General features: G+C 46.1%; 1 protein-coding gene across 3 annotated transcripts in view; it reads right to left on the reverse strand.

The window, feature by feature from the left end:
• Nucleotides 1–22,805, reverse strand: part of LOC139595743 (contactin-4) — a 275,452-nt gene that overhangs the window by 90,685 nt on the left and 161,962 nt on the right. For 2 of the 3 annotated variants that reach the window (XM_071439313.1, XM_071439312.1), the window contains exon 1: nucleotides 12,458–12,563. Coding sequence is in view for 1 of the 3 variants with exons in the window: in XM_071439314.1 (XP_071295415.1) it covers nucleotides 13,107–13,282; nucleotides 14,497–14,623 (303 nt within the window). In the remaining 2 variants the exon portion in view is untranslated. Of the gene's footprint in view, nucleotides 1–12,457; nucleotides 12,564–13,106; nucleotides 13,283–14,496; nucleotides 14,624–22,805 lie in introns of those variants that run through there. The other variant, XM_071439314.1, reaches the window with a different exon arrangement.

A 22,805-nucleotide genomic window follows, 5' to 3' on the forward strand; every position in this document is an offset into this window, starting at 1 on the left:
GCTTTATAAAATGTGGTCATCTTTTTTCTAAATGACTCCTAGGCAAGCAAAGTTTTAAAGAAATATATTTGAAGAAATATTCCCCAGATGGCATCGAAGGATGGGCAAAAAACACATCAGCTCCTGCTGGTGGGGTCAGTGTAAAATTTGGCCTCAGATTTCTGAATTTCCACCCCGATCATTTCCAGCTCCACTGATTGTCCCAATGGAGAGACTTCCACCCCAGCAGAGCAGCTACAGAGCCCCCCTTGGTTCCCATGGCTGGCTGCAACAACTTCAGAAATGATGGGAATAACAGAAATAATGGGAATAACATCAGAAATGATGGGAATAACATCAGAAATGATGGGAATAACAGGAATAATGGGAATAACATCAGAAATGATGGGAATAACATCTGAAATGATGGGAATAACATCAGAAATGATGGGAATAACAGGAATAATGAGAATAACAGGAATGATGGGAATAACAGAAATGATGGGAATAACAGAAATAATGGAAATAACAGAAATAATGGGAGTAACAGAAATAATGGGAGTAACAAGAATAGTTGGAATAACAGAAAATATGGAAATAACAGGAATAATGGGAATAATGGAAATTATGGGAATAATGGAAATGATGGAAATGACAGAAATAATGGGAATAACAGGAATAATGGGAATAACAAGAATAACAGAAATAATGGGAATAACAGAAATGTTTGGAATAACAGAAATGATGGGAATAACAGAATAATGGGAATAACAGAATTCCTGAACTCAGCATGCCCCGGGACCCCGACTGGAGCACCACGACTTCCCTCAGGACCTGCCAGTCTCAGGGCACTGGGATGTGACAGAGATCCCTATTTTTTGTGAAAGCTGAGCTCTGTTTTGCTGCCTTTGTTTGCCCCAGGAGCCTTTCCATGCTTTGCTTTGCTTTTTTCCACACGTGCCTATTTTTAGAGCACAAAATGCTTCGTAATTACACCGGTGCTGCAATTAGGAGGGACCCCTCTGTGCAAGAGCTATTAAAAACCACCCAAAAAATATTACAGAGAATGAGATGAGGAGTCAATGATGCAAATTGGTGGTGGCAGGTGTCTGCATGTCCTTTGGAAAGCCAATTTCTGTGAGTGTATCATGTGGGAGGCAGCTCTGCTGTGCAGAGCCTTGAATGACACGCTGTCAAAAACTCACCATTAGTGAGCCCTTTGTCATTGCAGTTCAGGCTTTTTTCTCCTAATGATTAGAAAAGCAGTGTCAGTGCTGTTTTCACCTATTATTCCTGTTTAACTGCTATGAAATGATTTCTGCTTTTGCTCTGTTCCGACAGAAATGTACACACATCAATCACTGCTTTATACATCAGTGGGTTTTAATTGCCAAAGAAAAGCATGGCTAATAGGCTTAGAAAAATAAAAATGTTAGTGGGTTTTACTTGAAAGCCTTGGTCTAGAGAGTTTTATAAAGCAAATTTGATCATACACCGTTGATATCACTCAGTTGCTGTGAACAGCGAGGAGTCCCCAGAGCAGAGGAGCTGCAGCCCTGGGGATCATTATTCCTACAAAATGAGGTACCCAATGCACCTGGACAAGGAGAACACAGAGTTTTTGCCCAGCAGCAGCACAGGGAGGGAGGAGGGTGGGTGATACCCACACATCTCTGCATCCAACTGGGAATTACTGGGAATTAGCACTGCCTTAGTGCCATTCCTGCTGTACTAAAAATAAGTCTTGGGTTAAGGAACTCCTACTTCACTTAGATGAGCAACAAATCCTTGGATCAGCACTTCAGGAGTTCTTTTAGCCTGTCTGTATTTTATGGGGGGTTGGTATTTCACCCTTGAGACTTGGTTATACTTTGAGCACAGGAAAATAAAATGGTTAAAAATGATTGATAATTTAGGAAATCAGAAAGCTAACACACATTCATTGGCAACTTTGAGTATTCTGGAGTGGACAAAACAACACCTTTACTAATATGAAATGAACTTTAAAGCACCCAAAGAACAGGAAATAATGATACAGGTAAGGAGTAATTACCTTTCTTACATGTGAAATGCCCGATCCCCTTGGGTACCCTGCCACAGCCAAAACACCCAGAGCCAATTTTTAAGCATGACTTAAAGAGATTTGCAGATCATGATGGGCTTTGCCTTCTCAAAACCCTTCTATAATTTTAAAATAATCCCAGGAATCTAAAATTTAGGGTGGTGTTTAAGGTCATATCCAGGAATAATTGAAGATTATTTCTTTTATCAAAGAGCACACGATTCGTCCCAAGGGAATCTGATTAGGCTGGCAATGGCAGCTCCAACAAAAAAAACTGATGGGAGCATTGGTCAAATCCCCCTGGTTCAGACTGAGCAAAGAACCTCCCTCCAAATATCCTTGGGGACGTTTGGATGCCCTTTCCCAAATTATTCTCATCATGTTTGCACAACTCTCCACTGACAACAGATCCCAGGTTCATGTCCTGCACAAAACTCCCAGCCAGGTGGGCGGGGGAGGCATTGGCAACATAATCCCACTCCACTGGCTCCAAACGGTGGGAATTTAAAATATTTAGGAAAAAATTTAAAAGGAAAAAGGGAAGGAAGAAGGGAAGGGAAGGAAGAAGGGAAGGAAGAAGGGAAGGGAAGGGAAGGGAAGGGAAGGGAAGGGAAGGGAAGGGAAGGGAAGGGAAGGGAAGGGAAGGGAAGGGAAGGGAAGGGAAGGGAAGGGAAGGGAAGGGAAGGGAAGGGAAGGGAAGGGAAGGGAAGGAAAGGAAAGGAAAGGAAAGGAAAGGAAAGGAAAGGAAAGGAAAGGAAAGGAAAGGAAAGGAAAGGAAAGGAAAGGAAAGGAAAGGAAAGGAAAGGAAAGGAAAGGAAAGGAAAGGAAAGGAAAGGAAAGGAAAGGCTGGGTTTTCTGCCATCCCTCTCACCAACTCACAGAGATGAAGTTTTTCAGGCTGTGTCCTTGCTGGTGTGTCAGGACTACCCAGAGAGCTGTGTGGGTTGGAATAAAACCCCTTTGATACACAGCTTAATAGAATTTTAGTTTAAGAGCTGCTGTTCTAATGAATAATTTCGAGAGTCACTGATTTGAGAAATAGTTTACAAGTCTGGGGATGAAAGCTTTCTAATTTGACCTTTAGAGCAGAAATTTCACTGGGATTTCTACTTTGCCAAAGAGAAAAGAAAGGGAAAAGAATTTTTAGAGGTAAATATCTCAGCATTCCCCCCACCCTATCCCTGTTGGAAAAGATTTTCCCTTGCACTTTATTACCGTGGCCATTAACAAGGCCCTGAGTTTCCCACTCCCATCTCTGGTCTCTCATCTCTGTCTGGGTCCTCTGTTGAGGCTGTTTGGATTTTCCCAAGCGTTTCTGACCCCTCCTGTTAAAGCCAGGCTGATTTCTGCACCCACATGGCTGCAATTCCACCTCCCTGGGGTTTGCAGCTCCCACCAGGCTGCAAGGCACCCCCAGGGCTCTTTCCTTCCTTCCTTCACCCCACTGCTCTTACAGGGAAACAGAAATTCCTGAGAAATTTTTCTGAGAAATTCCTGCAAGGCCCCCATTTTTCTTCTCCAAAAATCAAACCACTCTTCTCTATGATATTATGGAAAAAAAAAAAAAATCCTCCTTGTCTTCATGTTCCACTTCATAAAAACTGCCTGTTTGCCTTCTTTCGACGGGAAATATTTCAAACATTTATTTTGAAGCAGCTCCTCTGCTTGAGACAAAATGCTGAGGACTCTGAAAATTTTATTACTTTAATCTAGAAAATCTGGGCAGACATTTCCCCTTGGGTTGAGTGGAATGGGGTTATTTCACTCTCAGAAGTTTTTTATCTTTTCCTAGATGAAAAAAAAAAAGGCAAAAAAAAAAAAAAAAAAGCTCTGTTTGCACTTTCTTGCAGCAGAGATGATCTGCAGTGGGCAGAGAGCAGAACTTGCAGGGGCACAGGGGGTGTTGTGCCCCTCTTTCAGGGGATGTCTGGGCAATTCAGGTGCCTCCCGTGCTCCCCTTCTGCCCCTTCCCACTCTGGGCAGTGGCAGGAATGCAAATTCAGGCCCAAAATAATGCAAAATACAAACACTGAGCCGCAGAATTCATCAAAGCCCATCCAGTGCCACGGCAGGGACAGCTCCCACTGTGGCTGATCCCAGTCCTGTCCAGCCTGGTCCTGGGCACTGCCAGGGACCCAGGACAGCCCCAGATTTTCTGGATATCGTGGCTCAAGCTCACCCAGCTCAGCAGGACATTTCAAAGGGAAATTTCCCTTTACTGGCTAAAACCCCCCCAAACCCCAGCCCACAGAGATGCTGATCCTCAGAGCTGCCCACTGCTTCAGCCAAAATGTGGAAATTCCCATTCTGGTGCTCAGCAGCATCTCACAGTGCTGATATTGTCCCATTCTGTTCCCCTCCCAGCCCGAGTGAATACTGGCATGCCAGCTGTGTGTGCTGCAGACAGGGAAACCAAGGGGGCACAGCTTCCACAAACACATTTAAAGCTGCCCCATCCTCCACGTGCCAGTGCTGGCTCCTGGCTTTACTTTCCAGAGGGAAACCAGGGGAAAAAAAACAAAAAACAACAAAATAAAGACGAAGCAGCCACTGGGATAAAGTTGTTCTGCACTGCCCTTGCATCCCATCAATAGAAACAGAAATTGTCCTGCAGAATCCAGCTCTGGCCTTTGCCAAGTCCATGCTGGGGTCCTGGAACTGCTATTTCCACACATTTAGAGAAAATACTGATTTGCATTGATCCAGAACCCCCTAAGGATCATCTAAGGAGCATAATTATTTCTTCAGCTGGGTCAAGAACATTATCTCATTCCAGACCAGGAGGTTTAGAGGAAAAAGGGGAGGTGTCACAAGAACATTATTATTGTATTCCTCTGTCATTATTTCCAATGGCAGAGGAAATAACCCAACCTCCTGATTTCTTGTCCTGTTCCCCAGCCACACACACCATGAAAACTGACCAGAATATGCCATGAAAACATAACCCAACAGCTCTGCAGATGTTTACTACTCTAAAGTCAGTTTTTACAAGAAGTTTGGGGGTTCATAAAAAATCCAAACACCTACATCATCATATAGTTTTTTAAGAATAAAGCCACTGATATAGAAAAGATAAATATCTGCATTTTGAATATTTTTTCATATTAAAGGCAAAATGAATAAATATGAAGAGAGACGAGGAAAAGCATCAAGCCTGTGCCTTGCTTTTCCCTGAATTCCTAAAGCAGAAGAGGAACTGGGGTGTTGTGAGTGGCCTGTGATGCTCAGCTGGCTCCAACACCTCCCATGCAACCCCCTGCCCTCTCCAGAGCTCCCTCCAGCCAGAAACCAAAATATCTTCCCAAAAACCACTGCAGGATGAGGAGATTCCCAGCTTTAGGACAACGTGCACTGACAATTTCCAAGTGCCACTGCTTTAAGTAATAATGAATTCAGCTTATTTATAAACCTGGGGGGGGGGGGAACAAAGCAGGTAAAAAATCCTTCATTTCTGCTCTGACTTAAGGGTCCTTCTATCCCAGATGGAAGTAAAGTAGGTTATAGATCCATCCTCTGCTGCAAACTCCCTGTTGGTCCTATTCATCAAAAATCAAAAATAAAAAATAGGAAAAAGAAAGGGAAAAAAGAGGAGCTTACGTGAGGCTTAGCCTAGTTTTCCACCCAGCAGGGACTGTGGGGAAGGAGCAGAGGTTGGGAGCTCATCTCTATCACTGATCCTTCCCTGTGCACAGCTCAGCCAGGATTTCAGCACAGAGAAAAACCCTGGCGTGTGGGGACATATGGAAAAATGCAAATAAATGTGCTCCTTCCTGAGTAAAGGTGACAGCAGCACCAGTCCCACCAGTCCTGGGGGCTGGGGGTTTCCCTTCAAAAAAAAAAAGGTGTTTTTTTGAAGGAGAAAACCTTTCTATAAAATGAATTCTTTTAATAAAGTGTGGGGGGGACAGGCAGGTGAGGGGCTGGTTTTGGGTTAGGCAGCTGGGCTGTGGTTGACATAAATGTCATTTTTCCTTGAAAAGGCAATGGAGGAGAATCAGGGCTTTGGCACTTGGCAGGAAATCACACAGAAATAAAGGGAATAGCAGAAATGATGGGAATAAAAGAATAATGGGAATAACAGAATTCCTGACCTCATCCTGAACTCCCCAGTTTAAGAGCTGGGGACACCCCAGGCACGCTGCTCTCACAGGCTGAGGGCAAACAGGGGTGGCACATCCCAGTGGGGCTGGGGAAACCTGGGGTCTCTGCAGAGGCCAGGACTGGACATTCCAGCTCCAAAATGATGATTTTTCACACAGTTCCAGGTGACAACAAAACCCTTCCAATGCACAGAGGCTCCAGTGAGAAAAAGGGGTGAGATGGGGGATGCAGGGGAAATTGGGTCATGGTAAGAAAATCAATTTCTGAAGATGTAAGAAAAACTAAGAAAATGTAATGATTTTAAGCAGATTTGTGGGCCCTTGGTGTCAGCAAGCTGCAGTGGCTGGCTGGGAGTTTTATCTCTGAATTGTGGCCCTGTGTGGGAGGCAATGCACTGATGAAAATGCCAGGAAAAAGGGAAAGAAAGGGAAAAAGGGAAAGAAACTGTGGGAAAAACTGGGGATTTGAAGTCCAGGTTCTGAATAAACAGAAGGGCCATCTGGGTGAGGAACAGCTGAGTGGGATATTTCAGTATTGGGGTGCAAAGCAGTGCTGGAGCACAGGGATGCAGGGAGTGAGGGCAGGCAGGGCACTGCCTCAGCTGAGTGCAGGTGAGCACATCCCACCCAAACACTGAGAATCCAAACCCCCTGAGCTCCACAGGGATCCCTCCCTGCACAGGGAAACTGCAGAGCAAGCAAGGAGCCAGGGAAATGTGCAGGGCTGGGCTGCTGCTCCTCACAAGTGAAACCTTGGAGAAATAAACGTCCCCAGGAGGGTGAGCAGAGCCAGGCACAGCAAGCACCCCAGCTGCCTCCCAAAAACCTGCCCAAACCCTCTGGCTCCTGCATTTCCAGCCCAAACCCTCTGGATCCTGCATTTCCAGCCCAAACCCTCCTGCATTTCCTGCCCAAACCCTCCTGCATTTCCAGCCCAAACCCTCTGGATCCTGCATTTCCAGCTCAAACCCTCTTGCATTTCCTGCATTTCCTGCCCAAACCCTCTGGATCTTGCATTTCCAGCCCAAACCCTCTGGATCCTGCATTTCCAGCTCAAACCCTCTGGATCCTGCATTTCCAGCTCAAACCCTCTTGCATTTCCTGCATTTCCTGCCCAAACCCTCCTGCATTTCCTGCCCAAACCCTCTGGATCTTGCATTTCCAGCCCAAACCCTCTGGATCCTGCACTTCCAGAAGGTTTAAAACACATCATTGTCACCATGATATTTTATAAAAAATCCCTTTGGCAGGATTTCTTCTCCTGGGAAACCTCAGCTTCTCCCTGTTTTGCTGCTTTGGAATGTGATTTGGAGAATTGTTTACTCAGCATGTGAATTGCTTTAACTTAATGACCAATCCCAGTCCAACTGTGTCAGACTCTGGTCAGTCACAGGTTTTTATTATTCATTCTTGTTTAGCCTTCTGAGGTCTCCTTTCTCTTTCTTTAGTATAGTTTTAGTATATTTTTTATAATTAATATAATATAATATAATATAATATAATATAATATAATAATAAATCAGCCTTCTGAAAACTTGGAGCCAGAGTCTCATCTCTCACCTCATCCTGGGAACTCTCACAATACCACAACACATCATCTCTTATCAACCCCCAGATTTCAGTGATCCCTGTGGAAATTCTCCCATTTGCTTGCTGAACACACAGACCAGTCCATGGGATTGTGGATTTGGTTGTTTGGAATTCAGTAGACCCCTCCAAAAAAAAATATTTTCATTATTAATTGTTCTTGAAAGAGTGATTTCCTTGACAATTTAGTCTCCAAAAGATAAAATGAATGCACTGGAGGGCAATGAGGGTTCACCAGTAAAGACTTTGAGCAGCCATTACAATGTGTTCCTTAGCAACTAACAGTGAAAATTATGGGATTTACTCGTGTAAAAGATATAACAGCAAACATTCTGGCAATGGGAATATTGAGAAAAGCCCTTTTCAGGAGGATGTTGGGAGTTATTTTCTCTTTCTACCACCACAGTGAAATTATTTTGGGACAGTAGGTCAAAGCCCCAAAGTATTCACATTGCAACCATGTTATTACAGGATTTTCTGCCACTCTTTGCCCTGTGCAGTGCTGGGTCCTGGCTGCTAATTCGTGTTGGACAATTATTTTTGAAGAAAAAAAAAAAACTTTCTGTAAAATGAATTCTTTTAATCAAGTGTGTGTGGGGAAGAGTTTTTAGAAACAACAGCGTGACTCCCTTCACTTCAGAGGAGGTTCTTGGTAACAAGGAAGAGAGAAAAGAGTTCCTGGGATGGAATCAGAATATCCTGAGCAGGAAGGGACCCCCAGGGATCACCCCTCATGAATAATCCAATGGAGAAGGCACCAGAGGCAGGGTGGAAGCTGCTGCCCTGCCCAGAGGGGGAAAGCAGCCAACACCGTGTCCTTCAGGCACTGGGGACACAGTGAAACAGCTCAGCTCAGTTCCACACAGGAAATCAGACATTCCACCTGTCTGGGGACATTTGCAGGATGAGGAGGAGGAGGAGGAAGAGAACAAGGAGACCCCTCCCGTTCCTTTCAGCCTCCTGGGGCAGCACATGATGCTCCAGCCCTGCTGCAGCATCCTCAGAGCTCTCCTCCCTTCAGACTCATCACCCCCCGCTCCCCTGGGGCTCATTTGGCCTCAGATTGGTCCCTCAGCCCCTGGACATCTCAGCATCACTTTGGCCAACTGCAGAGAACATCCACAGCATGGGCATGGATCTGCCAAGTTACAGATTCCAGGGAAACTCCTTCCTGGAAAATGGCCATGGGCTGGGAAGGGGATTTCAGCGAGGCCTCTGGGCACAGAGCAGGGGAAGGACATCAGCCATCCTCCCCTCATCCTTCCCACAGATAAAACCCCCCTGAAAACACATCCCATTTCTCTAACAGCTCCTGTTTCACAGACATCACTCTCAGGCAGTTTTTGTAACAACAGGGGGCAAAACAATGATATGGCTGAAAACCAGCTCTGATTCAAACTTGATTTCCCTCTTTGGAGACCCATTTCCAAATCAGCAGCATGTGACAGCCACCAGCGAGATGAGAAAGGCAGCAGCTCCTGCACAGCTCCCAGAGGGTTTCATTTCCAAACCAGCATCCTGCAGCAGCTTTGTGAATTTTCAGGTTAAACTGCAAACCCTGCTGAGGTGTTTAGGGCCAAATTGAGTCAAGTTATCACATCAGGGAGGGAATTTTTCATCTGTGAGCACTGGGGATGGCTCCATGGCAGAAGAGAGGGGTCACCTCTTGGCAGAGGCTTGGTCTGTGCTTGGAGGTGAAGCAGACACAGCCTGGAGACCCCTGGGGTGGGGGGCACTGGAGATGTGCAAAACTGTCCTGGTTCCAAAGCTTGGGCAGTAAAACACAAACTGCAGCCTCAGCAAGGCAAAATAAATTCAAAGTTGTCTCTAATTAGAGATGCTGCCCTATAGGAGCTCACAAATGAGCAGGAATGGTCCTGCCTGGCTCATCCCACTGGGATCAGGGATAACCTGGACATGTCTTAGCAAGGATTAAAGCAGAAGGGAAGCCCTGAGCTGTCCCATTCCCTCTGAAGCCCTTCCAGCAGTGCTGCCCAGCTGGGACAGGCTGCAGGATCAGCACAGGCCTCCAAATGGAACTAAAAAATCTGAGCACACAGATCTCCAAATGCACAGCCCTGAGAAGGGTCTGCAAGGAACAGGAGCTTCTCCAGGGGTGATTTTGAGAACTTCTTCCCATGGTGATCTGATGACCACGGAGGTGTGGGTATAAATCAGGCATTAAGGTCAAGCCCAACCTTTGAGCAGACACCAGGGCCACTGAACCCCACCACAAAGTGCCACATCTGCCACTGTCTGAGCAATTCCAGGCATGGGGGCTCCACCACTGCCCTGGGCAGCCTTTCCAGTGCTCAGCCACACTTTAGTAAGGAAACTTTTCCTGATGTCCTCCCCTGGCACAACTTGAGGCCATTTCTTCTTGTCCTGTCCCTTGTTCCCTCAGAGAGGAAACCAACCCTCACCTTGCCACCATCTCCTTCCAGGGAATTTTTCTTCCCCTGTCTTTTTCCCTTTCTCTTCCCCCCTTTTTCCCTTTTCTTTCCACGCTAGTTGTCTCTGAAATTGAACATATTTTCACCGAGTGAGGAATCTGCTGTGCCACAGTAACAGAATATGGATTAATGACACCCCACGCCCTGTGCTTATAGCAACACAGGCTTTCAGAAAATAAAAGAGCTTTAAAGTCATCAATATGGCTCTAATAAGAGATCCCTAACTTAGAGAGTGACAGAACAACTTCCAGCCCCTGTGAGATGTTCCATCCCATGCATGATTCCATGGTCAGCTTGAGTGTGTCCAGAGGGAGCAATGAGGCTGGAGAGGGGCTGGGAACACAAACCCTGAGAGGAACATTTGAAGGAGCTGGGGGTGCTCAGCCTGGAGAAAAGGAGACTCAGGGCTGTCCCCATCACTGCACAGCTCCTGAAAGGGGCCTGTGCTCAGCTGGGGCTGGGCTCTGTCTCCAGCAGCACTGACACAACCAGAGCACACAGCCTCGAGCTGCACCAAGGGAAATACAGGCTGGATAGCAGGAAAAAGTGTTTTACAGAAAGAGTGATAAAGTTCTGGAATGGCTGCCCAGGGAGGTGGTGGAGTCCCCATGCCTGGGTGTGTTTAACAAAGCCTGGATGTGGCACTGGGTGCCAGGGTTTAGTTGAGGGGTTGGGGCTGGGTTGGACTCCATGCTCTTGCAGGTCTCTCCCAGCCTGGGGATTTGTCTGTGATTCTGTGATCCAGTAATGGGCAAGGACACACTGGGAGCTCACCCTCCCTGCCCTGCCAAAGGGACAGGAGCTGAGCAGGCAGAACAAGCTGCAAATTCATCACTTTGGGAGGGCTGTGGGCCAGCTCTGGTGCCACCAGAAATCAATGGGAGCTTTATCTCCATCCTCAGTGGAAGCAGGATCTGGGCCACAAAACCAACTTTGGCCACAGGTCTGGAGGGGTGGGCTCAGCCCCAAAATGCTGCCTCAGAGCTGCCTCCCAGGCACAACTCCTGCTTGATTCCAGGGCTATTCCCAACAGAAACCACAGCACAGTCAATGAAATCATCAAGCTAAGCCCCAGCCCCTAAAATAAAAAGCACATCATTTAATCTAGTTCAGCTGTGTTTCCGTGGATCTTTGTGGAAAAGCCATTATTAGATCCATACTCAAGAGTTTAAAGCTCTTTTATTTTCTGAAAGCCTGTGTTGCTATAAGCACAGGGCTTGGGGTATCATTAATCCATATTCTGTTACTGTGGCACAGCAGATTCCTCACTCAGTGAAAATATGTTCAATTTCAGAGACAACTAGCGTGGAAAAAAAGAAATAAAAGTGAGAAGAGAAATGGAAAAAGAGAGAGGAAGAAAAAATCAAAAAGGACAAACCTGAAATGAAAATGCCATATCAAAAAGCAAGTATTCAGGGGAAATATTAGCACTTTTATCATAATGAGTTTGTAACCTAAATACATATTTCAAGAATGAAATTGCTGACCCTGTCTGCCCTCCACAGGAGGCTGAATGGCTCAATCACAGCTTAATCTTCCCTGAAAAGGCTACAGAAGAATATCACAGCCCTTGAAGAACCACACACATTACTGATGCCCCAAGATTCACAATTTAACTCTTAAAAGGAGGGGGGAAAACCCTCAAATCTCACCCATCATTCTCAAAATAAGACCCAATGGTCATTTCCTCAGAAATAAAAGTGAGATAAAACAAAACCCACACAACACAAGATGAGGATGGAAAAATAAGGGGTTGCTCAGATGAAGGGTGAAGCTTCACATGCCCAATTTTATTGTTTCTCTGAGGCAGAGCCTTTGTAGTAAATTTAATCACTCTGTGTTTCCTAATTCAGCTGATTCTGGTTGCCATCCCTTTGGTTAGAGAAGACACTAAAAGTGTTCCTTGGCCTATCAGCTTTAGCCACACCATGCTGTAAATGCCTTAAAGCCAATCACCTAAAATCACCCCTTGTGGGTCCACTACACTGCACCTTTCATTGTTCTATTTCTCCAGAGTATCCAGTCTTATTTGCAAGGCCACCTTTTGAAACTTGTTCAAGTTCCATCTCTCTCCACAACATCTGTCCTATTCCATGGCATTTCTAAATCAGCATTTCTCATCTCAAAGTTTGCACAGGGATGCACACACTGGGTGAGCCTTGAGAACTCTCCACACACCCATTTCCCACAGAGAACACCCCACAACCCACCAGGAAAAACTGGAAAAGGACCCCCAGCTCCCAGTTTTTCCAGCACAGGAACAGAGGCTGACTTACAGGCAAACTGCAGCTTGGCCTCTCTGCTGACAATGGTTCCAAAGGGGTTTGTTGCCACACACTGGTAGGTGCCAGCATCCTGGCTTCTGTTGGGGTTGTTGATTTGTTGGGCAATGCCCTTTTCTGACCCAGAGATGGGGTAACTGAGAGGTGTTACACAAACTTTTATTCCATTTTCAGTCTCATGTGAAGGGTGAGACAATACAAATGTCATAATTCATGCCATCACAATCAGAAGCCAACTATTTCCTAATTACAAAACACTATAAGTGTTTGTTCTCTTGGCCTATCAGTTTTAGCCACACCATGCTGTAAATGGCTTAAAGACAATCATGCATGCAGTGGGTGCCACTACAATGCATCTTTCATAGTTCTATTTCTCCAAAGTATCCAGTCTTATTTGCAAGGCCATCCTTTGAAACTTGTTTCTAGTTCTATTTCTTTCTCAATAATGTCCATCCTATCCCATGGCATTTCTAAATCAGCATTTCTCATCTCAAAGTTTGCACAGGGATGCACACACTGGGTGGGCCTTGAGAACTCTCCACACACCCATTTCCCACAGAGAACACCCCACAACCCACCAGGAAAAACTGGAAAAAGACCCCAGCTCCCAGTTTTTCCAGCACAGGAACAGAGGCTGACTTACAGGCAAACTGCAGCTTGGCCTCTCTGCTGACAATGGTTCCAAAGGGGTTTGTTGCCACACACTGGTAGGTGCCAGCATCCTGGCTTCTGTTGGGGTTGTTGATGAGCAGGGCTCCTCCCAGCAGGCTGTAGTGGAAATCCATGCCCACGTCAATGCTGCTTCCATTTAACTTCCACCTGCAGCACACAATGCCAAAGTTAAACTCTGCTGGTGCTCCTGGCTGTTTGGAAACACAGCCTGAAGTAAGTAAAGGAAGATTTAGAATGGCTCTGACTACTTATTAAAAATAAAACAATAAAAAAGACAGCACAAAAATGCAAATATCCTGAGCGGTATTGAAATATTCCAGTATTTAACTGCAAGAGCAATATCCTTGACATATATTTCAGTCTCTGAAAGGATTAATGCTTCTGTAGTTGTTGGTGCTGCTGCTCTTTGGAATTGATCACTTGGCAAGGGGAAGTCCCTGAGACAGGATCTCTAACCCATTCAAGTCCACTGAGGATATTTTCCCCCCTTTCCTAGCTTGCTGTTTGTTTGTTTATAAATTTAAGAAAATTCCCTCCTGGCAGATGCTGGCACAAAGTGGGGCACTGAGGAATCCCAGCCCCTGCAGCTCCTGAGTGCCCAGGGCAGCTCTGGAGCTGTGTTTGCAGCATGGATCCATGGGTTCATGGCATTAAACAGCTGTGTCAGGAGACAGCCCAGAGGCAGAGGCCTGGTGCCTCTCACTGGTTTCAGGGTGGCATTTACTGGTGAGCAGAGTGAGAGGCACCAGAGGGGAGAGAAGGGCAGCACCAATGATTTACAGCAGCAGCACTGCAGGAGGACAGCACCTTCCTCCAAGGATCCCAAAGCAGCTGCTAAAGCTGAAAAGAATGAGGAGCCTTGTCCATGTTTATGGGAAAGGATGGGTAATCTGAGAGCCAGGACTGTTTATAATCCTTTTGTAGCATTTTAGAACTCCTGTCCAAGGTTTGCCATTGAGTTGCAATACCTGGAGATTTCCTGGTGTCCATTCCCTCTGTTCCTAATGCCCCAGGATCACAGAACATCCTGAGCTGGAAGGGACCCACAAGGACCATCCTGGCCAGGACACCCCAAATCCCACCCTGGGAGGGTTTTCCAAACCCTCCTGGAGCTCTGGCAGCCTTGGGGCTGTGCCCATTCCCTGGGCAGTGCCAGCACCCTCTGGGGGAAGAACCTTTCCCTAAAAGCCAACCCCAAACCCCCCTGGCCCAGCTCCAGCCCCTGCCTGGGCCCCATCCCTGGCCACAGAGCAGAGATCAGAGCTGCCCCTGGGGACTCTTCTGGGATCAGCACTGTGGTGGCCTCCAGGGACATCACTGATAGCAGAAAGGCTCTGAGAACAGTCAAACACTGAACAAACCCAATGGTTGGTCTGGGATTTCCTTTCACTTCACAGCTCAGCTTCACTTTCCTCTCCTCGGAGTCCAGGGGGAAGATGACACTGTCGGGCTCCTGGAGGAACACTGGCCCGTGCAGGGTGTTGTCATCTGCAGAACAGGGACAGGGGACAGGTCACACAAGGAATCCCCACGTTCCAGCCTTGAAATGTAAAACAGAGTCTCAGCAGCAAGAGGCCATGTGCCATTCACCTTGGAAAAGATCTGGTGTCACTTCATTTAGTTGATAATGGCAGATTTATTTTATTTTATTTTTTTTCCCAAAAGCCACTGAAGCTCACGTGGAGTAATGAAAATGTCCTACACTGAACAGAGCACAGAATGGAAGCTCACCCAAAGTTCAAACAATGGGAACAGGCACTGCTGTCATAGCAGAGCTCGATTCAAATCCCAGTGCCCTGGCATTGCCCCACACCTCCCAGGAATGGGCTCCCAGCCTGACAAGGACATTCCACCCTCCTGCCCTTCAGAGCATTAAAAACTCACACTAGATACAGGTAGGAGAGGGAAAATATTTTGGCAAAACAAGCTGACACGACCTTCAAGGAGCTCAGGAGCCACTTCCCAGCAGTCCAGCACTCTGAGGTTGGTGATTACTGACGGGAGCCTGCCTTGAGCTGCCTTTCCTCCTTAGTTTTAAAAATACACCCTGATTTTTTGAGCTGTTAAGTCCTCCCTTTCTCCCTTCCTCTCTGCTCAGCCACTCCACCTTATCAATTTATCCTCTCTCAGAGCTGGGAGCTGCTCACAGGCCCATCCCTGAGGTGCAGCTCTTCCCTGCCCAGTGCTCTGCAGAATTTCAGGAAATTCACTGACACTGCTCCAAACACCCACAGAAAGCTCTGACTAAACTCCCTGCTCTCCACCCTGTTTGTCTCAGTTTTATCTCCACAGTGGCTGTTCAGAACACAAAAGACACCAACTTTTCCTGCCTGAAAAGATCAGCTATCCTGATTTCACCGAGACTTTTCCTCTCATCAGTGTCAATGCCTGGCTGCTCCTCCAAGTTCAGAGCAAGTGAGGACATGCTGGAAGTGCTCACAGTCAGAAGGTGACTGGAAGGAACCTTAATTTAACATTTTTACATTATTTTCCAATCTTCTGCTGCCCTGCAGACTCTGTTCTTTCAGTGTGCAGGGACTTGCAGGGATGTGAACACAGAATTCAACTCAGTCAGGCTGCTGGAAACCCACCCAGGTGTAGATACAGGAAATCTGTGGGTATAGGAGGGTCAGGGAAAAATGAATAAATAAAATTTAGAGATGATGGGATGTACAAAAATATAGGAAAAAAAAAAGAGTGAACAGGAGATGATGGATCTTCCAGATGCAAGGAAGGTGAGAATGAATGAGAATAACCCTGATATTGCCTGACCCTGGGAAATCAGCTGGATTTACCAAGGACAGAACAACAGCCCTTCACTCAGGGAGAGCAAATCCATCTCCACAGAAGTGTTTCACAGAGACTCTGCCAGGAAGATTAGAAAGGAATCACCTCTGCCCCCTCCCTCAGGCCCCACCACAAGCACAGTCACAGGCCTGGTATTTCTCTTTATTTTTAATTATATGCTAACGATACCTGGCTGAAACTCATCTGTTATTCAAAACACATTCACATCATCTCTAGCTTTAAATTACACCTGTGTGCAACTCATGTTGCTGGTGGGAAAAGATAATAACAGCCATAAAGCATAAGGGACTGGATTATGGCATCCAAGCTTGTTCCTGGGACCCTGCACTCCCTGAGCAGCCTCATTCACCCTGAGAAAGAATATTATAGCCTGGCCCATAAGGATTATAGCTCTGAGAACTGTAGGAGTGGCTTTGAAAGCAAGAGATTTAAAATATATCTGAATGTATCCATTTCTCTCACTGAAAAATACACAAGTGCCCAGGCCCTGTGTAAGAGGTGCCTGAAATCCCAGGAGCACAGAGTCTGATGGTGGCAGGAGCACCCCAGGTAATCCAGTCAGGGCCTGCTGACTCAGGGGTGTGTGTGATTGCCTCTGTCACCTGCCTCACACCCCTCTCTGGGCTGTCACCTGCTGTTATTTCAATTAGAGGGTGTCAATTTATATCACATCACACCAAAGGTCTGACTTTGGTCCTCCTGCCATCCCAGGAAAACACAGCCTGCATTAAAAGTGAGCAGTTCAGCTACTTGAGGTGGGAAACAGGAACAAGCCTGAGGGTCCAAAAGTGTCCCCAACCTCCAGGACATCAGCTGGCTGCAGGAGCAGGGGTGAACCTGCAGCATCCTGCTCTTCAAGGGTTAATGAACATGTAAGAGCCACCCCATCCTGTCCGTGCCATTAATTACTGAGCAATTAACAACTTAAAAAACACAGACTCAGACAGAGAACTGAAGGTAGAATAGTGCCAAATAGGTGAAAAGGCTGATTTGTCCACTGAGTAACTCCATTCACCCAAGCTCAGGTGGAAGCTCATGAAAGATCAAATTAAAACATTTCCAAATATTCCACCTGCTGCTGACACCGTTCAACATTCAGCTTTTATATAGCAAAAAGAAAATGCCTGCCCTCGCTGTTGGGCAGCAGGAGGAAAAACCCTGGTGTGATTTTCAAGCAGAGGGAGAAGCTCTGAGAGCAGCTGCAGCCTGCCAGGGGAGCAGGGGAGCAGGAAAAACCTCACTACACTGCCCAGATAAAATTATTTTGAGTGCCTTTCTTCTTCCTCTTATTGCTGCCTGTGTATAACCAAGATAAGCAAGTCCAAACTATTTAATCTTCAGCCTGTGGAGCTGCTTTGCTGCAGCCTTAATGTGTGATTGAAATCACTGCAGCCCAGATCCCACCACTGGATGATAAGGGCTGAGCCACAGAACCTGCCACAGGAGGAGGATTTGCTTCACAGAGCACTAAAGAGTCTCTAATAAATAAAACAAGCTGCCATCTAGATCCTTGCAGACAGGAAACTACAAGTGCCTGCACCAGAAAAAGCCAATTTTTGACTAAGTTGTGTTGCTCAGATGTTCATTGTCAGCACAGCCAAAGGCTTTTGCTCCACTGAAGTGTCTGCTTTTGTGGGAGCAAAGTTTTGCTGTTTGGATAACTCTGAAATGCAAATCCTACACTTTTTTTAATAAATTCAAAGTGGTAACTTTCTTTCTGTCGCAGCAATGTCCAGGGACTTGCTCTCCACCACTGATAACAATTTTTGGCTTATCACTGGTGAGCACTGAGCTCAATCCACAGAAACCACCGAGGCCAGCAGGAGGCCCTTGGCTGTGCTTAGAGGCTTTTCCCCTCACCCTTCTCATCAGATTGTGTCCAATAACTCTTTTTTGGGCCTTTCATCAAGAAAGAACAAGAAGCAGTGCATGTCTGTGTACACCTGAAAGTGCTCAGCTATTTTGGTCCACTTCCCTTTTTCACCATTCAACAGCTGCTGCCATTCCTCACACATTTCCCACCGCCCCAGGACAATAAAATAAATAACTTTCCCAGCCAAACTAACTGGTGAGACACTCCCAGGGGCAGATTTTATTTTTCTGAGTTACATTTCTTAAATGAGTTAACCCAGAACGAACACGAGCCGCCCTCAGCTTAAGACAACCTGCAAACGAGATTGGCTTCCAAAAAAGCATTTTTCCCCCTCCTTGTCAGATAAAACAAATGTACTCCTGCTCTGGGTCTGCCTCCTCTGACAGAAGTGTGTTTCTTTCACTCAGAGGCAGGATCTAGGAAATTTCAGTGGATTTGACAATAAAAGAAGCATTTTAAGCACAGAAGGAGGTGTGTGTCCATATGGTGTTGGATGGAAAGTGAGAGATCATTTCAAAGAACATTCTGCTCAATATATATTTTTCCCCCTGGTGAATTACAAAACCAATTTAAAAAAAAAAAAAAGCCAGATTAATTGGAATAAATTCCAAATGAAGAGTGTATTTGCTGTGTCCCTGCAGTACCCCAAAGCTGAGAGCCAGCCCGTGCAGTTGGATGCTGAATGCTGTCAGCTTCCCCTGCTTTTGAGGAATTGAAACGTGAGGAATGTCAGCCGAGGTTAATTCCCACCAAACAGGTGGAACCATTGCTATTCTCTCTGAACATTAAGCCTGGTGACAGATACTGGTACCTAAATAGAACTGCTTTAATTTCCATTGAAAGTTATGGCCAATTTGAGAGGAAGTTTAATTGAATATTCCACACCGTGGGGAAAGATAATAACTAAACTGAACAGAGAATTCTTGGAGTATATCCAGGGTAAATGAGAGAAATGCTTTCCTTGTTTGCTGCGGAGGGAATTGCTCCCTGCTCTGTGTGCTGGGCTGTTTTCACACACTGCTACAAGCTGGTATTTCTCTGAGACAAAACTGCACCTTGGGAAGAGCAGCTCTCCAGAAGAGTGGGGAGAGGAATGGATGGGACAGCTCAAGGGCACGGCTGATTGCACAGCAGCCTGCTCTTCAAGGTGAGCAGCTGCACTCCATCCTCCTGAGCAGCAAAGGGCTCCACTGCATGGCTCTCTCCTTCCTTCCTGCCTATCATTCCTGTTAACAGCAGCTGCACTTGGCTTTCAAATTCAAACTGAGAATATTTCACGCCACACAGTCCTGCTGTGACTGATTCTGGAGACTGCTCAATGAACAAGACCCACTAAAAGTGCTTCCTGTTCAAAGAAATAAAATAAAAAAAGGCTAAACCCCAGACATTTTAAAAGCGTATGAAGTGGTGTTTTCCACTTGTAGCTCTGCATCTTTGGGGACAGCCCCTTGATACAAGACTGGGCTTCTTTTGTGGCACCTGCAGGTGTCCAACAGGTGCTCTGAGCCTTCTGCTGTCCCCTCTGCTGTCCCAGCCCAGGGCACAGCCCTGCCACACCAGGGTCTGGCACCCAAGCTCCAAAGCAGGGTCAGGTATTCCCCAGAGACCACAGGAGCCCGGGAGGGAATAAATATCCCCTCTGGTAAGGCCTGGAAGAGCTCCAGCACTGGAGGGGGATTCAGCACTGACAGCTCCATTGAGGAGCTACCTGAGGACCTGGAACAGCCTGGGTGAAAGGCAGGGTTAAACTCAGAGTGTGCCCTGAGCTCTGGTCATACACACAAATGTGGATATTCACATGTGGATATCCTACACACAAATGTGGATATTTGTATGTAGATATTTGTATGTGGATATCCAACACACAAATGTGGATATTCCCTGTGCCTCCTCTCCTGGCTCCAGACTGCTGGGAGAGTCCATTCTCACCACAGGACAAGGGTGACCTATCCTCTGACAAAACCCTCATTTACCAGGATGCAATTTGAGTTCTCTTAGCAAGTAAACAACCTGATTATAACCACACATATCCCCTCCAGTGTCCCACAAAAGCACATTGCTCAGTACTGCAGAAAATCACAAATTTCTTCAGCACACAGGCTCTTCCCTGAGTCACCACAGCCCAGAGCAGGAAAATAAACAGAGGAACTCACAGTGCCCTGTTGAGGACAATATCAGCCCATGACAGAGCTCTGAATATAAAACAATAGCAGAAATCAGGTGAATGCAGTGCTAATGGTGCTACCACCAGGGCTGGACACTCTTGGATAGAGCTACTTGGGAATAGAAATGTTTCCAAGGCCTGTGCTAATTATCTATTGATTTATTAGTAAAATGTAAGGTGCTGATACAATTGTAGTCTTCCAAGAACACACATCATTATTGTAAAACTTTCAGCTGTCTTGAGTATGACAGGGACTGTAAAGTGGGTAGATTAAAAAAGCAGAAGTAGTTGGTTACATGTACATATTTTAAAGCCACATATTTCCTTTCCACAGTACCTCCCTGGGCTGGGATTGATTTGAATCTCTGCTGTAATCAGGACGGTGTGTAAAAGCCAGGTTAACAAATGCCATCCTCCCCAGCCAGCAGCAGACAGGCAGAGTTACACAGGGAAAAAACCTCTTTCCCATAAAATCCCCAAGCCTTAGAAAAGACAAGTCCCTGGGGCAATAACCTATAATCTCTGTCTCATCTATTGCTGCAAAAACAAAGACAACTGTGGCAATGTGTCCGGGCTCTGCCTTGATTGAGGAGCCAAATGCTGCAGAAAGCTTCAAGGTGAAAGGAGCTCTCTGTGCTTGGCTTCAAGGTGAAGCCTCTTTTCTCCCTCCAGCTTTAAGTACATCAGCCTCTGTCAGAGGAGAGCTGATCCCTGCCAGCTTTTCATCCAGCTATTTACAGAGCAGCTCAGGCCACGGATTCACCTCTCAAATATTTGTGAATAAGCAGATGGAATTACCAGGGCCTCAGGTGTGGTATTTCCTGGGTTTCCTAGATGGAGGAGGAATTGAGAATCCAAGCCCTTCCTTGGCAGGCACTGCACACCCCAACCCTGGACAGCAAAACCTCCCTCACTTCTCACTGCTGCTAAAGCAAGAAAACAATCCTGTAAACAGCATCCAAGGCTGTAATCTCCAGGTAGTTCTGTTCCATAAATGGATTTCAGGCATTTCAAGGCTGCTGTTGGGCACTGGGCTGGCAGCTCAGCTGCTCTCACTCCTGTAACTTTGTTGGAGTGGCTGGAATTGCTCCAATTCAGGGCACATTTGAGGAGTTGCCCTTCAATTTCTTTCATTGTTGTTTTTGAAAACGCTCCTGCAACCCTCAGCAGAGCAGGAACAAAAGCCAATCCCAGTGCCCAGTGGGAAATTAGAGAACAGAGGGTTCCTGCTGTGCCTCTGGAAGCTGGCACACACCAGCACTGGCCACCCCACCATGGGCACTCCCCAGCCCTAAAATCACCATTTATCCCCATTTTTCTGCTGGGTCATCCCTGCAGAGCGACCAGAGCCTCCATGCAAACACAGACACACAATCACACGAACCCAGCCCTAAAATTAACATCAAAATGCCAAACTGAGGCAGGTTTAAATCAAGTTCTCAGAGTTCAATCAGCAAAGCATCAAAGGAGCAGCCAGGAGTGCAGGTTGAACAGTCTGCCCACAGATAACATGCATTCCTTTAATTTCTTTAAATGTTATGAACTTTCAAGCGACACAGCAGGGAAAAGGTATCAGTAATAGCTGTCAAAACCCTGACTTCTGCCTTCTGACACTGCAATTTAGCTCTCTCCAAGCCTGCTCAGAGGGATGGCATTTGTCAGCAGAGCCTTTCTTCCCCCTGGTGTCGCACGAGCAGGTGAAGCTCTCACACACCCCTGGCTCACCTCTAAAGAGCAGCACCATGGGGATGCCCCAGAGACAGAATTCACCTCCAGGGAATAGTTTGGTCCATTTCAAACTGCCCTGCCCAGCTCAGCTTTGGGAAGGGAAGCTCCTTTTTGTGGTGTTTCAATAGCAGGAGAAAGCTGCTTCTGGAAACAGAGTCTTGAATGCAATACAAGGAAATGGCCTTCAGTTTCAGGCAGGTTTGGATGGGATATTTGGGAAAATATCTTCACTGAAAGGGTGGTCAGGCATTGGAACAGGCTCTGCAGGGGAGGCACCGTCCCTGGAGTGCTCAGGAGGGTGAATGTGACATTTGGGGACAGGGCAGGAGGTGAGTTTGGCACTGCTGGGGACTCAATGCTCTCAGAGGCTTTTCCAATCTCAACAATTCCATGATTCTGTGACATCCAAGAGTCTCAGTTTCCCAACAGAGCCTTTCCCAAGGGTAAAATTTAATTTTTCTTTACTTGTGAAGACTCTGGTTCCTCACCTAGAGAGCACTGAGATGCAGCATTATGCAAAATGCAAATTCAATATTGATGAGGAGGCAAGAGCTAAATTGAGGGGGATCACATGGATTTCCTTCATCTGATCAAGGCCTATTACTTTATAATTAAAACCCAATTTTATTTCATTGTTCACCAAGAAATTATGGTTTACTGTGCTGCTAGGATCAACATGAAATGAAGTGAAATAAATCACTCACTATGCAAAGTCCATTTATGCCAAACCAATATAATGCTGAAGCCTTATGGAAGTCACAGATCAGAACTATGGTGCAAACTAAATGTTGCTCTTGTCTGTGTTTTAGTATGAAAAGCCCAAAATATCAGAAAGATGCCAAAATAGGAGCTGACTTGCATTACTTGTTTTGGGAGTAATGGGAGGCCAGAAAAGTTGTAGTGGTTTGTTTTTCTCTTTTGGTAAATTATAAGTCAGAAGTTAAAAGCAAGAAAATTAACTAAAATCACGTAATTTCATTCTAGAGCAGAGAAGGCTTAATGGGTAATCGAAATAATGTGCACTGCTTCAGCAATTTTTTCATTACAATTTCAAAAAAAAGCTTTCTGTGTTTTGAAAATTAAGGATTATACTGGAT

Source organism: Agelaius tricolor, unplaced genomic scaffold, assembly GCF_023055355.1.
Source record: "Agelaius tricolor isolate 1412-34295 unplaced genomic scaffold, bAgeTri1.0.p SCAF_14, whole genome shotgun sequence".
In the NCBI taxonomy this organism is placed as follows: domain Eukaryota; kingdom Metazoa; phylum Chordata; class Aves; order Passeriformes; family Icteridae; genus Agelaius; species Agelaius tricolor.